Below are 16,140 nucleotides of genomic sequence, written 5' to 3'. Positions count from 1 at the left end.
GCAAGATACATTTTGTTTGGTGAGAGAGACTTTTAAAAACATTTTATATATAGCATTTTTAAGAGCTTAAAAAAGCTGGTCAATTTAAATAGCCTGTAAATCGTGGGAGGACTGCTTAAGCTGCTCTGTGAAATTGGGTTCTGCTGAGATGTAAAGCTTCTTTAGATATCAAATCTTGGCCCTTTTCTTCTTCACAGCGATATCTCCATCCAGTATCTACTTCAATGAAACGATGAGTACCCTCCGCTATGCCAGACGGGCAAAGAGAATCATCAACCAGCCTTTCATTAATGAGGTACGGTAGTAACAACTAGACTTTGAGCATATAAATTTTGGTTTTACCCTTACACCGATGTGTTAGCACTGTATACTCAGTACTTTCCCAAGTTCTGTCAAAAAAAATCACAGGCATATTACTTGGGTGGGATTCGAACCCACAACATTTGCAATTCTAGAGTAGCATCTTGCCAACTAGATCACCGAGATTGCCCGGTAGCTAGAGGCAGTTTGAGTGTTATGTTTTAGCAGTGGGACCGCAATGATTTAATAGATGTTAGACTTTGAGCATAGTAGTTGAAAGGAATTAAATTTTGGGTAGTGAAAGCTTGGAAAGGTTCATTTACAGAAAAATTCCCCCAATCTTATGGTGATTTTACCCTGGCATGACTTTGTGCGTTGTAGATGAAGGGAGTTAAAGAATTGAAAGGTCTAGTTGCTGTAAAATGATCACAAGCTAGCAATGATTTTTTCTTGTCTGGTTGCGATTTTTTTTTTTTTAAAGACCTTAAAGCATAAATATTTGTCTCAGGGAACCAGTATGAATGTAATAGAGCCAATTCCTTCCTTTGCAGAATTAATGCGTCGGGTTTCTTTCCTCGCCTTCCACCTCTACGACCCCAGTTAGAATCACTACTTGGATTGGGTTTTCAGTCCCTACCTGACGGCATGGGTTTGCCTTGGAACATTTCTCTGGGGTTTTTCTCCCAACTGAAACTTCTTTCCTTGTCTTTTCTCCATTGGGTTCTTGGCTAGTAAAATCATTGGGGTGTCCTGGCCGAGCGGTTAAGAGCAATGAATTCAAGCTCTGCTGATTCTGTTCAGCAGAGGGTGGGTTCGAATCCCGGTCGTGACACTTGTGTCCCTTAACTATCATTGCTTCTCTCCACCCAGGGGTAAATGGGTACATGTGAGGGCAGAGATGGTTCTTGTGATTGATTTAGCCGCATTTGTTGCACGCGGCTGTATACTCCCCAGGGAGCTGAGATGGTTTAAGGAGTGAATTAAGGCCCAATGACCAGTGGTAATAATTTGAAGCGCTTTGAGACACCCGTTCGGGAGTGAAAAAGCGCTATATAAACTCACAATATTATTATTATATTAATCATTAAGTTCGCTTTTCTAAGAGTCCTTGGCTTCACAACCAGAATAAATAAAATGAAATGTGTTTAATTGTTTTTGTACTATTGGTATTGTTTCGGTGTTTCTGCCTTTCATCATAATTTTGAATGTCTTTCCTTTCTCTAGGACCCTAACGTTAGACTTATTCGAGACCTACGGGCAGAGATTAATCGTCTCAGGGTTCTACTTCAGTCGGCTAGTCTTGTGAGTTAAAACTGTCTTGAATTTTAAAATATACAGTAATAAAGTGTAAAGTGAAATGTGGCGAGAGAGAGAGAAAGAAAGAGAAAGAGAGAGATGTTTTTGTTTTGGTGTGTCATGGCTGAGCGGATAAGATCACCAGACAAGCTCTGGTGTTTCTGAACAGAGATTGGGATTCTAGTCCAGTCCCGGTCTTGACACTTGTGTCCTTAAACCATTATTGCTTCGGAAGGAACGTAAAGCTGTAGGTCCTAGTTGTTTTGTAATGCATGTAAAAGAACCCAGAACACTTATCGAAAGGAGAAGTGGTTTGTGGCTGAGCAGATAAGAGCACCAGAATCATGCTCTGTTGTTTCTGATCAGTAGAGTGTGGGTTCCAGTCCTGGTCTCGACACTTGTGTCCTTAAGCAAGACACTTAACCATTATTGCTTCGGATGGGATGTATTAAAAGTTGTAGTCGTAGGTGATGTGTAATGCATGTCAAAGAACGCAGTACACTTGTGGCAAAGAGAAGGGGGTTTGCCCCTGTGCTTTGTTCATAGCCAGGGCCCAACTTCATAATGCCTGTTAGCACAAAATTTTGCTAAGTACAGAAAAGTATTGCTTAACAGAAACAGGTTACCATTTACCAATCAAAATTAATAAGTTTACACTGTTGTGTCTAGTGGCCAACTATATTTTTGCTTAGCAAAGAATCTTTTTAAGCAGTATTTTCTGCTTAAACAGCTTATCAACAATTTGGCCCTGTCAGCAATATGCACCACCTCACCCTGTATCCCTTTCAAGGTGTTGTATTATGGTTGCTTAGTCTCATAGTGTAATTCTATAACATTCTCCACCAGATTTAATAATTCGGGGCCAGGAGTGTCATTTATGACAGACGCATTATAAATGTACATTATTGTATTTACTTTTTGAGACTACGTCTGCCTGAGTATGCTGAATGTGTACATGAAATACCATTGTGTTATAAAGTAAAGGCAATGGTTGGTTGAGGTCTGTTCTATTTTATTATGCAAGATAAAGACTCACCAAGAACTACATTAGCAATATCACATAAATTAGCTAGAATTGTATTTGACATATTGTATCTGCTTGATGTTTCAGTCAAGTTCCCAGGCCTCACTGGTGCAAGACGTTACCCTGAGTAAGATGCTAGCGGAGAATGAGCAGAAGGTGGATCAACTGACTGAAGCCTGGGTGGATAAATGGAGGGAAGCCGCTCGAATCATGCAGGTAAAACCCATAGTCAAAACACAACATTTAAAGGAACGTTACAGAATTGGTAAGAAACAAAAATTGTGAAGATCACAGATTTTCCTTAAATTTACATGGTCTAATGATGATAGAAGAAAACATCCCTTGAAATATTTTTGTCTGAAATGTCATATTTTATGAGAAATAAATAATCTAATTTCGCGCTCCATGTTTATCGCTCAGTGCAATGCAAAATTTGTAATCGTTTTTTTTACTGTTCTCTCATGACCCAGATGGCTGATTGATCACGAACTTCTACATGTTTGTCAGTTTATGTATATGGTGGGTTACATAAAGTGCTTACACTGCCAGCAACTTTTTTGCTAGCAAAACCAATTATGCAATGTTCCTTTAAAAAGAGATTAAAGTATTGTACAGAATTGGTAAAGGATAAAAAACATTGTTAAATGTTAGTGTGGAAGCTTACTGATTGTAAAGATCACACTAGGACCATTCTCCTTCGGTGAAACCAAGACCCTCTGAAATGAAGTTGTATTTGAGAAAGCTTTATCTGAAAACCTATTAAAAAATTGCATCGGCTGATTTCAGTCATTGCAAACTAAATTAAGGACATGGTGTTTACATGCTGAAACGAGGTACTTTTACTTAGGGAAAAAACTGCCTTGCTCAAACAAGAACAAAGCAATCGACCATTGCAAGCCCAACTAAATCTCATTCAACTCTTGCAGTATTGTGACCTAATTTGACCCCACTATTAACAATGTCAAAATAAATGTTTCTTAGGATTAAGTGCATTGTGTTGTTGTGTAGTTTAGATTTTGAGAAAAAAGAATTAGTCGTTGCAAACTGCTTACCAACCAAAAGGACCCATAGTATAAATGTAAAATATATTAAGTGGCCTGCAGCCGATTTCAGGAAATGCTAGGATTAATCCTAACTCGAGTTAGGAGGAGTGACCCGTCCTAACTTAGGAAGGGTTCAATGCGTTCTACGTATTTGGATACGGATCTGAACCCGTCCTAAGTCCTAAGATTTATCATAAGTTAGGAAGAGTTTGGTGAAATCGACGGCTGATGTTTCAACCCTAGCAGAGTCTTTCTCAAAGGCTAAATAAACAAAAATATATGTTTAAAGATACCTTTTAGATGCTGACCTGTGCTATAATGATGTGTGTATTTTGATACCTATTCTAGGAGTGCAATGTAGGAATCCGTCGTGAGAGTATGGGCGTCATTGTGGAGTCTGAACTTCCTCATCTGATTTGTATGGATGATGACCTACTCAGTACTGGGATTATCCTGTATCATCTAATGGTAAGTCATTCTCTGTCTCCCAGTCCTCCTCAAGCTACCTCAAGCACAACCTCTTCACTATCTTAAGCTTTGTTGTCATTATGTGTCATTGCATCATTCTGTTGTACCTCATTGTTCATTTGCCTGTGTGTCTCTGAAAGAAAATTTTGTGTTGGACTTTATGGTAGCTCACACAATTCATTAAGTTCATTCTCAGTGAACCAAACAAATGCTTTGGGTATTTTATCTCACAGGAGGGTAAAACAGCCATTGGAAGGGAAGATGCTGAGAAAGAGCAAGACATTGGTAAGCCTTTTAAATGTTTCAATATATTATTAAAACCTGATCATGGCTTGAATAACTTATTCCTGTGACTTTTCTAAAGGCAGTGGACACTATTGGCAATTACTCAAAATAGGTATTAACATAAAACCTTTCTTGGTAACAAGCAATGGAGAGCTGTTGATATTAGTGTAAAACATTGTGAGAAACGGCTCCCTCTGAAGTAACGTATTTTTCGAGAAAGAAGTAATTTTCCACGACCTCAGAATTAGATTTCGAGGTCTCGAAATCAAGCATCTGAAAGCACACAACTTCGTGTGACAAGGGTGTTTTTTCTTTCATTATTATCTCGCAACTTGGACGACCAATTTTGAAGATCCTTTTATTTTGTTCTATGTCAGTCCTCTAGTTTAAAAAAGGAAACAAATTTATAAAATTCATATTTTGTTAAACGAATTGCCACTTAACAGTCTTTAGCATGTAGGATGTTTTGTTGTAACGTTTGCAGTAAAGAATTTGCTTTTTTAGTTTTTGCTCTCTTTGGAAATTTAAAAGGGGTACCTTGAAATTAATTGTAAAGTGTGTTTTTGTTTGTGGAGTTATAAGAAGCAGTGTTCTATAGACATCAGCTTATTTGTCTGAAAAGTTAGCTATTTAATTAGGACAGATGTGTGTTTTCTGAACAACAAATTGTCTTCAAAAAGTCATTCTTCTGAAAATTGTTTTGGCCAGCATCAAAAGTGTTCTCTTGATTTATTTGTTTCTATAACAATATTGAAGCACCGTGTTAATAAGCTCTGCACATCTAGCACCTTTGGCCAAGTGCTGCTTATATCCGATGCTTCATAGAATAAATGACAGTACAACGCAGGGTGTTTGTATCTGTGCTTGCATGGTTTGTGTGTTTGTTTACCCACACACATTCATGAGGCCTCATTATAACAGAAACATGATTCTGAACCCCACATCGCCAACCCCTCTGGAAGGTTGAACACTTTTGAAAAAATTACAACTTTTCAAGGACAGTTTTCTATTTAATTAGGACAGATGTGAGTTTCCTGAACAACAAATACTTTTCAAAAGTTTGTTCTTCTGAAAATTAGTGCTGTTTACATGTTACGTTCGGTTTGGTCAGCATCAAAAGTGTTCGCTTGTCTCAAAATTGATTTAATTTGTTTCTATAACAATATTGAAGCACCGTGTTAATAAGCTCTGCACATCTAGCACCTTTGGCCAAGTGCTGCTTATTCGAATCCTTCATTGAATAAATGACAGTATAACGCAGGGTATTTGTATCTGTGCCTGGGTGGTTTGTTTGTTTATTTACCCACACAAGCATGGGACCCTCATTATAACAGACACACGATTCTGAACCCCACGTCCCAACGCCTCTTCACTTTGGCTTGAATTGGACCGAAAAGAAGTCCTATCCAGCGGAGTATGTTGACTCAGCATTGTCAGCTACTGTGGTAATTATCTACTATCAAGAGTCAATCATTAACGATGAGTCGCCGCCGAGTATGACAGAAGAGAGGTTCTGGTCTCAATCCAACCTTGGGTGGGATCTCTGGTGTTGACTTAAGGCTTTAGAGTTGCTGTGAAGCTGGCCGTTGGTAACTCTAACTGATGCAGGGAGACTGAGTTCGTGTATGTTTCAAAATGGTCACTCTTTTGTGTTGCTTTGGCTACTACATCTTTTAAATCTCCAGCAATTGAGTCACTTGGATGAAATTTACATACTGGTAGGTGACAGCTTATAATTATATTTAAACGTTTGACCGCTCATGATTTTGGGGAGACCTTGTTGTATTTTCTACTGGTTGATTGTGGTTCAATGTGCCATAAGTCGCTGCATATTCACGGATTAACTTAATCTCTCGGATTAAATCTTCACCGTTATCTGTTGATAGTTATACAATAAGGATAATCTGGAGATGTACGTTTACGGTGAGGACATTTCGATCAGTATTCAAATATTGTTTAATCTAGGGATTGATCCTGCAGGGTTTTTTCTAGCTGGGTTTGCACAGTGTCATTTTGAGGTTGATAGTTATTGTGGGTAACAGTGACATGGATGTATCAGAATTGCAATTTTATCGCTGGTCAACTGAAATCCTTGTTTTTTATTTCTTGGCTGTGCAATTACAAATTGCTAAACACAGTAGAAAGTGCCTCATTGTTTTTCACAAACTGCATTTGTATGTATGTTACATTGATAAAGTTGATTTCAGTAGATTTATTTTCAGCATCTGCTCATTTATCACATTGGCAAGTAGTATGCTTACGTTTTTTGTTTCACACTTGAGGCTTGTGCATTTTTGTTTCACAATTGAGGTTTGTGCATTGTCATTGCCCTTGATCCAACGATGTTATCATTATCACGTAATATTTGAAGAAGAACACAAGTTCTAGGCTTCTATAGCTGTTTGTGTTGGCAGGTGTAGTTTCATATTATGTTATGTTCGTTGCTGCTTACTGAGTCCAATGGTTTTTTTGTAAAGTATTTTATGCCAATGGCTCACAAATAAGTACATTTTAAGTATTATGACAGAATTTGTAAACCAACTGCTAGTAAAAACGATATTGAAGTTGACATTTTATAATCGATACAGGGCAATAGATAACACGTCCTCATATTCATGGTTGATGTTAAAAATTGTTTGATGAAGTTTCCAAACCAAACCTTCTTGAAAAAGTTTAGTCTGTTTTTATGCCCCGCGACGAAGCCGAAGGGGCATATAGTGTTTGCCTTGTTTATTTAATTTTTGGAGGTCCCTGGACTTTTCATCACACCAATTAATAAATCAAATACTCCTTGAAAGACATCATTTCTGTATAACAAAATCACAACATGAGCAGACATTGCCAATATTTTAAATTTTTTTAAACAATTTTTGTCAGTAAAAATGTCAACAAAAATAAGATAAAACAGAATGTTTGTTTTGTTTTTAGAAATTGGGATACTAGGTTAACATTGCAAACATTGTTAAATCATTTTTGGGCGTGAACTTTACTTTGACTTGTTTTGGTCAATAGAAGTAGTTCACATCTTGCAGCCAATAGACCTATCCATTAGCCTCCGCCAACGACGAACATGTGAGCCTCTCAAATGCCTTTCTGCACAACTCTGCCGCGCGCGCCAAGCATACGTGCACGCATGTCGGACCTTATTTGTCAGACCTGCGTTGCATTGTGATTGGTCAATACGCAATGGGGCGGAGCTTAATGGATCGGTCTATTGCTGCAGCTCTATGGTACTTGTGACTGCAGTGGTCTAAGGTTAATGTTTTGTTTTTAGCATCATGATGTTGCACAACTGTACATTAATTAAAAAATAATCATATCCATGTGCTTAAATGCGTTATGTTTTTGACTTCCGGTTTGGTTTGAATGATGTCAGTCATTCATCCAAAGATGACGAATAATTGGACCAAACAGTTTCTATTTATGTATTTATTTTAGTAAAAAGACACACAAAAAAACCCCAATAACATGGTCTGTCGTATCACAAGGTAGTACTAAACATTACAAAGACAATCAACAGCTAAAAATTTGTGCCATTTCCATACATACAGTGTAGGGTAAAATATAAAATGATCCCGTACTGCTAATTTTATGTATCATGGACCTTTAGTTCAACTGTCATACGTACTTTTGATAGGTTTGACTGTAATTCCTTGTTATTGTCATGAAATATGAACTTGTATGAACAAATTGTATGGACCCCCTGACGTCTGTCGGCAGATTTTCACCTGTGCGTTTAATGTCAGTATCTAAAGCACAGAGGGTGACCCATTCAGCAGCTTTTCCTGTTCACAACCCACCTTGGCTATTGTCTCTGATGTTGTGGGCAATTTGTTGCCTGGCGATGGCGTGTGTTAATTGTCACTAGTCCCACCTGCTTGTGATGAAGAAGACGGCAACATGTGATTGTCATTGCTCGGTATTGATTTCACAGTCTTCTGCAGTGATTTGAAATAAAATATGGCATGGGTGGAGAAGCGATGAAAGTAGATGAGTCAACCATGTTGGGTGTACATGCCATTGGTGCCACTGCTGGAAGCATAATGGGTATGTGTTGACATACACAATGTGGCCTCCATGTTTGCAGACAGCCTGTGATCTACATAGTGAGGGCAGTGGATGTTATTGAAGGACAGTCAGTTGACGCTGAGGAGGTGTACATTCATCTGCTTGAGATGTGATACATGAGACAGGTGTACATTCATCTGCTTGAGATGTGATACATGAGACTATTTTGATACATGTACTGCCCATTGATGACGATCTGTTGATCCATGATTTGGTATTTATACTTTGTTTGTATGTCTCTATAGTAATTTATAGTTGTATTGTTACTAGATGGAAATTTGCATCAGGGAAAAAGATTTTTGTTCACCCATATACACCGATGTGTGTTAGTACTGTATTATTATTCAGTACATTTATTTCAATGCTGTCATACAAAACAATAATACAATAATGTACATTTAGGTCAAAATTAAACAAGCAATATAGTATGAGGTATGATTGGGTATACAATACTTCAAAAATACGAGCAGCAATTTAAAGACAACATTTAGGTGTAAGGTTAAGCGAAATGCTTTTGTGCCCTAACCTATTGACAGACAGACATGATACAACCAAGGAACACAAACAAAGACAAAGACAATTGGGACAACACGGACAGACGGATACATATCTATGGTGTATATTATAGGCCTACCAACAACACAAAAGCGAGTCATCATTAAGTTGACTCGTACTATTATTAAAGTCATGAATTATAAGGTTATAATGAATATGCATTTGAGTAGTACAGCTAGTAGTTACTGTGTACTCAGTACTTACTCAAGCTCCTGTGGGACTCAAACCCAGGACCTTTGCAATTCTAGTGTCTTACCAACTAGACCACCGAGATTGCCCGGTAGCTATAGTGGCAGTTTGAATCCTATATTTTAGCAGCAGGTACCGCAACGATTTAATAGATCGAAATTGTAACTATTGTAACTATTTAAACTTTAATATTGCGGTGTTGAAAGGGTGTGCGCAAACATTCATGTGCAGGTTAATTACGCTTGCATGATAGATTATCGTTTGTGCAACAGTCATGTATCGTGTAAATACACATGCCTAATAGACTATTGTATGCGCACTAGTCTACTGTGCATGCGCTTCACAAAGTGTTTGTGGAACTGTCGCACAGGTGAAGTACATACCTGCAAACATCACCCTAGCTAAGGATGGCGGCACGTACGCACATTCCAACTCGCGTTTTCCTGAGATCAGTGATGCCAAACTAGAGGAGTCTATGAGGTATAGTGTAGTTTATTTTGGATGGACATTTGATTTTATTTTTTAGCTCCCCTCGATATTAAAAGTCGACATACAGGTTCCTTGGTTCCGCCTCTGGAACTAGTTTGAACTTTCAATTCATTAGGGAGCTATTATCAACTGTCAACCTCCAAACCATATTATATTTGTATAGTATTTTAACAAGAGAATTATCTCAGAAGATTTCTGATATAGGCCTACGGACACAGTTACTTTAGTGAATTCTTCTCACATGTAAATTTATCATAATTAATATGACCTTCTCTTTACAATCGCCAACACCAATCATTGTCCACCCAAAGAATTAGCCTTAGTGAAGAAACCATGGACACTCCACTTTAATACCTGATGACACCAATTACATTGGATGTCAAGTAAACCAATTCAGTCAATCAGAAAATCAATATGTAGATCAACAAAACCACTTTGTCCCTGCTTTACCTAAAGATACCTAAGACTCCATTGAAATCATATTGGACTTTGGATTCTTTCATTGATTTATGATTATTTGGTCTGTTCGACATTCTCAGCTCAGTATAATGTGTTTTTGATTTGCATCATATGTACATTGATTTAGTCACCCAATAAAGACGAACTACTATTGGTAATCCCTGCTTTTCCCTAATTTTCCAAAGATGTGTAAGACCGTACTCCAACAAAATCCTAATTGACTTTAGCTTCTTTTAACTTTGTTTATGATCTTCATCTACATTGATTTAGCTTGCAGAATATCTGTCAACACATCTCACTAACTTTACCGTTGTGCGTGGATAAGAATAACGTTTATAGTTTTTCTTAGACTGGTGAGAATTGTCATACAGTATTTCAGAATGTACACGTATGAGTTTGTTGGTGTTGGTTATTAATAATAATAAATATAATACTGGCTTGTTATACAGCGCGCATATCCGTCACTCAGTGATGCTCAAGGATGTTTAACATACAGTATTTTTTTTACTTAGTCAGTTTTAATTATGAGATCTACTCCTTTTACATACACATAGCAACATGTAAATTGTTTACAAGGTGCTGTGGCACAAAATGTTTTGCATCCTTGATTGGTGTCAAGACTAAATGAGAGAAAAATTTCAGCTGGAAAAAGCGGTTTCCAAACATGATTGCATGAGTCATGAATTCAAATGTGTAATTGTCATTCAGGTTTCTACACTGCCAGCCCTGTTAAAATATTCAGGCAACCAAAAAAGCCATGCCTTAAACACCACTGCCAATCATAATTAACATGTTTCATTTCAAGAGACACTTTATTGTTATCTTCAAGGGTACCCCTGAAAAGAACCCCTTTTTGTGTTTGAAGAGGCGCATTCTGTTAATTCATTTACTGTGGAGATTATCACGGAAAATCAATGTGCTATGAGATGCACTATGCAGTGGTTGTGTGTGCGTGTTACAGCATATGGCAAGATAGGTGGAGATGATTAAATAGTCGCAGACAGTGTTCGTGTTTAGTGTGATCAACCATTATGAAAAAACAAAACCTGTGGAAATTTGGGCTTTTAAAACAGGTGTGTGAGTCAGGAGAAATAGTAAAAAGCCATGCAAAAAGCTCTTGGGACTATCGCGCAGGTGTGGTGCAAAGAACATTACCCTAAAAGATGGCAGCAGATGTAAATGTCAATTTGTGTTTTCCTGATCGCTCAGTGCTGCCAAGTTCAGTGTGTAACGGTGTATAATGTTTGTGTGATCAACCATGTGAGAAACAAACTTGTGGAAATGTGGGCTGTGAACAGATGTGTGAGGAGTCAGGAGAAAATAGCGAAAGAGCCAAGCAAAATGTTCAGCATGTAAACACATTGACCTTAATTTGGGTTGTAACAGCAAAATCAGCTGCTGTACTTATTTAAGGTTTTCAGATACAGGGAAAAAAATAATAAGAATTAACATCACTACTATTAGATGCAGATTTCTCAAATGTGACTTTATTAGGCGCGTTTTCTGGAGGTTGTAGGTTCAAGTCCTGCTCGAGTAAATTATTGCTCTGTTCAAATCAAATGTAGTGAAAACTTACCCAGTCAGTTAAGTTTCTCTTGTGTTTTATTACTATATTATTATTTTGTTGTTGTAGACTCTTCTTGACTTGGTTTTGGTTTCAGAAATACTTGATTGATTAACTTATATTTTGTAATTGCTTTCAGTGCTTTGGGGACCAGGGGTGGAGTGTCAACACGCAGTGATTGTTAACCAATCAGGGAAAGTTACATTACATCCAGTAGGACCAGCAGCTTGTGCAGTCAATGGTAATGATGTCCATGAACCAACTCCACTTAGCCAAGGTAAGATCTCAAGCTAGTTGCAACAACCCTACTTTAACTTATTAAATGAACTTTCTACAAAACACAGCCAATACTCATGTAATTTTCATTTACGTTTTGACTTGTATCACTAGTTTTTCTCAGAATGATTTACCACCAGTCAGTTGGTGGCGCTGTTTCTTGCTACGACCACTGGATGGTGGTTTGGCCGATTGTGTCCTTTCCCTGGGTGGAACTTGGGGTATGAGGGGGTCCCATATGTGTGAGAGTGTGCATCATTCTGAGGATGACTAATGATACCAGTCCAAATGTATTGGCTGTGTTTTGTAGAGAGTTCATTTAATAAGTTGATGTTTTACCAGCCTGATGAACTTCTTTCATGAAACCCTACTTTAGTTGACTAAAAACCTAAACTGCTATCTGTTGTATACAAAATTGACATAAAAAGGGTTTGTATGATGTGGCTGTGCACTACATTCACAATATTGATTTTGTGTTTGTCTTTGGTGTTCAGGTGCTGTCATACTTCTTGGGAAGACCAACATGTTCCGTTTCAATAACCCTGCAGAGGCAGCTAGACTGAGGGAAAAACGAGCCGTGAGTAGATTTCTATCCAATCACAATCAGTGTGTCTCATTTCACCATCTGTTATTTAAGTTAACAACTCAATTATTCATCAATAACCTTTTGCCAGTTGTAATATCATTCGATCATGTTGTTTTGATTTAACAGTCATTCAAAATGGACTGCTGGAGAAGCAATGTTTCTTTTATTGTTAACCACTTTGAGACCATAAGTGGCCGTCAGCCAAAATGCCCAAAGCAGCCACAAATGGTGACCACAAATGGAGGCCATAAATGGAGGCCAAAAATGGCCGTAGGATTTACTTACTTCCATTCAACCAAGAAGTTTGTAGTAAAACTACCAGTCTTGTCTGGGTGTATGGTGATAATTATACAGGAGTGAAATGTCTCAAAAGGGTTAAAAATAGTTTTGGGAACTATTGATGTCCAACTCAAAAGCATTCTTGGGTATTTTCCAAACCTCGGCTTAGGCTCCATCTATGGCTCCAGGCTTCACTTGATGTTGGAAACACCATACACAAATGTTCACTGCTCCAAAATTGATAATGGAGCCCAAGCCTGAGCTGTAGAACAAACCACTGTTTGGGAAAGGCCCTGTGATTTCAGATCTACTTTCATTTTCTTCTATCCACATAAAAAGATCCCATGTCATTCTACAATTACCAAATATTTTGCCTATATAGACATGATAGACTTCCTAAATCCAATTTTAACAGTCATTCTTCCCAATATTTACAAAGATATCTTTCACAAAATAGTTGACCAAAAAAACTGCATGAAGATGCTAAAATGCAAAAGTAGCATTAACAAAAATTGACTTGATTCTCTGTCCCCACTATTTACAAAGGTATTTTCCCCAAAATAGTTGATCGAAGAAGTTGCATGTAGATGCCAAAATGCAAAAGTAGCACAAACAATTTAATAATTAGTTTGCCAGTTAAAATTGACTTGCACAGAAGCTAATCTAATGACAGCTGAGGTTAAATGCATTTCACTTTACCATTTTACAAAAAATAGCTCAGTGCTTGAGATTTTTGTGCTCCCTTTGTAATATTTAATGTTGGACTGCATCACCAGCTGGTGAGCCCTCCATAATAGATTGAACACTCTCTACATAGTACACTGAAGTGTTCAGTCACTACTAGTAAGAGTGTAGTCAACTCTTTATAGATTATAGATGAAGGTAAATCCATGGTTAGATGTATACCCAGTGAAAGTGTTTAATTAACAACTGATGTTATCAGATTTCACTTTCATATTTGAACACAGATATCGCATAGGCCAAACTCTTTACAAAATTATAATTTGACACTACAATTTTTCAGTAATTTATCAATATCATCTTTGCAATCAATCACTGGATTTTAATAGAGTTATCATATCAGTTTTGGAAAGAAGAAATCATTATTTTACTTAACGGAAAAGCATTGTTTTAGGGCTAACAATAAATGAAAATGAAATGTTTTTTTGTTTTGGGGACAAATTTGATATCTAAACCAGTGTGTAACTCTTATCATTACTCGATTTTATCTCTCCCCCTATTCACCCTTTATCTGATTGATGTGAAAATGTCCTCATTGATAGAGACATTCTATACTACTACTATTTTCACCTCAAAATGTCAAACAATCTCAATATTGAAAAAGCACTAAGTCAGAAAAACTGCACCTAACACTCTGTCTGTTAAATGTTGGTCGATTTTAACTCAACTTAGGAGAGCTAATTTTGTAAACTTTGTTCAACTGATTATACTTTGTTTCCAGTCTTCGATCAAACCCACGGATGTGGAGGAAATAAGACGTGTGAGTAATTAATGAATAATGATTACAAATAATTTAAACATTTGTATTCATAACTTTTGGAGTGCCTGCTATTTTTAAAATGATTGACAGTTGTCTGATAAAAAGTTTGTCTGCACGAGACAAAATTACTATTGAGTGAGCATTGAATGTGTCATGTATGTGCCTGTTACAAAACAATTTGCTTAAGCATAACACATTGATTACCCGAAACTTAAAACTAGGGTGAGATTTTGAGATTTGTTTGAAAGAGAGCCCAAGTAACAGAATGCAGTTTCCACAATGACTTTATGTATTAAGAAATCTAGCATTGTTTGATTGGCAACAATGTGCGCTGCTGTGCTTTGTAAAATATCATAACATCTACAGAGAAAACTTTCACAATTCGGTGATAAACTGTGAGGAAAACTAAAACCAATTATTTCAACGGAAAAAAAAGGTAATATAGAAAGCACCTTCTTTTGAGCATGACTGTTGAGTGGCGAAATTTAAGATTTTAGACTGAGCATGAAGGATAATGGGTTTTGGTTTAGGGGTACATCATGTTGATATGGTAGTGTTTATCTGATATGGTTCATCGTAGGAACTGTATTGAATATAGACCTAATGGTAATGTAAAGTATTTAGATCAACATTGTACAAAAAGTATATTGTAGTCTTTTGCATTTCTTTCCACCTCATAATGCAGAGTGTGCTGAACATGGTGTACATGTACCCCAAACCAAAACCCATTATATGAATGATATGTTGTCATCAGAGTGTATTGAACAAACATTTTTTTGGACAGAATATTGCTGTGGTAGAATCATAGAATTATTCAGAATAGAGCACCAATGAATATAGACTATGCACTAGACTCATGTTTACATTCATAGCAATAGACCATGTACCCTGCGACATCACGTATTTACAAACAAGCCTCAGAGCCTGGACTTTCTGCAGGCATGATTTGTTCACAGCTCAAGGACAAAAACATAAAAGCTTATATTTTACGGAGATTGCACTATCTGGTTTATCTTTTGATATACAGAAAGGGGACATAATATTATAAAAACTTGTTCAGCTGTTACTTTTGTAACTCTTGAGAAATTGTGACACAAAATGTAACATTTCCCATCTGACCAGTATAGTATTTTGCCTGCCAGGCAAGGCCATGGAGTGTACAGGGTCACTCTATTTATAAACAAAGATTACATGGTCATATAGATTAAAACTAGTCTGCACTAGTTTGAGAACATTAATCAATCCAATATTTCCATTCATCACAAAGAGTTTCACTGAAAAGTTTTGCAAAGTAGTTTCAGAGAAACACAACAAAACATTCAGCAAGCCTGACAGAAGGCAAACATCACGGTCCATGATTTCAATTTCCACTGTTAATGTCAAGTCATGCTCTGTGTCAATGTTTTGATAACACGTAGAGTGCAACAAGGCTTTCATCAAAATCACCAAAGCAGACATTATTACCTCAGATACCAAACAACTCGTTGCTCCTACGGTGTGACTAAAAATACTTTGTCATAATAAAGACTATGAAAGTGAATATTTGCTTACCAAATGTTGGCGTCACACACCTTTATGTGGAAGCCAACTGATTTGGGTGAATGGGTTGGCTTAGTGATATCTTTCCCCGCCTTCCACTTCTAGGACCTTAGATCAAATCACACCGGGGGCGCTATGTGGATTGGGTTTTCAGTCCCTACATGACTGTGTGGGTTTTCCCTGGAATAATCCCTCCCATATCTAAAACAGAAACTTCCT

The 16,140-nt window shown here is 37.2% G+C and overlaps 2 protein-coding genes across 8 annotated transcripts in view; one reads left to right on the top strand and one right to left on the bottom strand.

Moving 5' to 3' along the window:
• LOC139943900 (transmembrane protein 229B-like) overlaps positions 1-16,140 on the bottom strand; it is a 334,157-nt gene that overhangs the window by 280,806 nt on the left and 37,211 nt on the right. The gene's annotated exons all lie outside the window — the stretch shown is intronic.
• The window catches only part of LOC139943771 (uncharacterized), an 85,013-nt gene that overhangs the window by 37,102 nt on the left and 31,771 nt on the right, over positions 1-16,140 (top strand). For 5 of the 7 annotated variants that reach the window (XR_011786886.1, XR_011786889.1, XM_071940594.1 and 2 more), the window contains 8 exons: positions 198-295; positions 1,525-1,602; positions 2,708-2,836; positions 4,012-4,131; positions 4,365-4,416; positions 11,880-12,017; positions 12,511-12,593; positions 14,344-14,382. Coding sequence is in view for 5 of the 7 variants with exons in the window: in XM_071940594.1 (XP_071796695.1) it covers positions 198-295; positions 1,525-1,602; positions 2,708-2,836; positions 4,012-4,131; positions 4,365-4,416; positions 11,880-12,017; positions 12,511-12,593; positions 14,344-14,382 (737 nt within the window). In the remaining 2 variants the exon portion in view is untranslated. The remainder of the gene's footprint in view (positions 1-197; positions 296-1,524; positions 1,603-2,707; positions 2,837-4,011; positions 4,132-4,364; positions 4,417-11,879; positions 12,018-12,510; positions 12,594-14,343; positions 14,383-16,140) is intronic. The other 2 variants (XM_071940602.1, XM_071940585.1) reach the window with 1 other exon arrangement.

The sequence above is a fragment of the Asterias amurensis genome, chromosome 1, assembly GCF_032118995.1.
Source record: "Asterias amurensis chromosome 1, ASM3211899v1".
Taxonomy (NCBI): Eukaryota; Metazoa; Echinodermata; class Asteroidea; order Forcipulatida; family Asteriidae; genus Asterias; species Asterias amurensis.
Note: the sequence above shows the minus strand (reverse complement) of the source record. Positions and strands in the feature narration are given on the sequence as shown.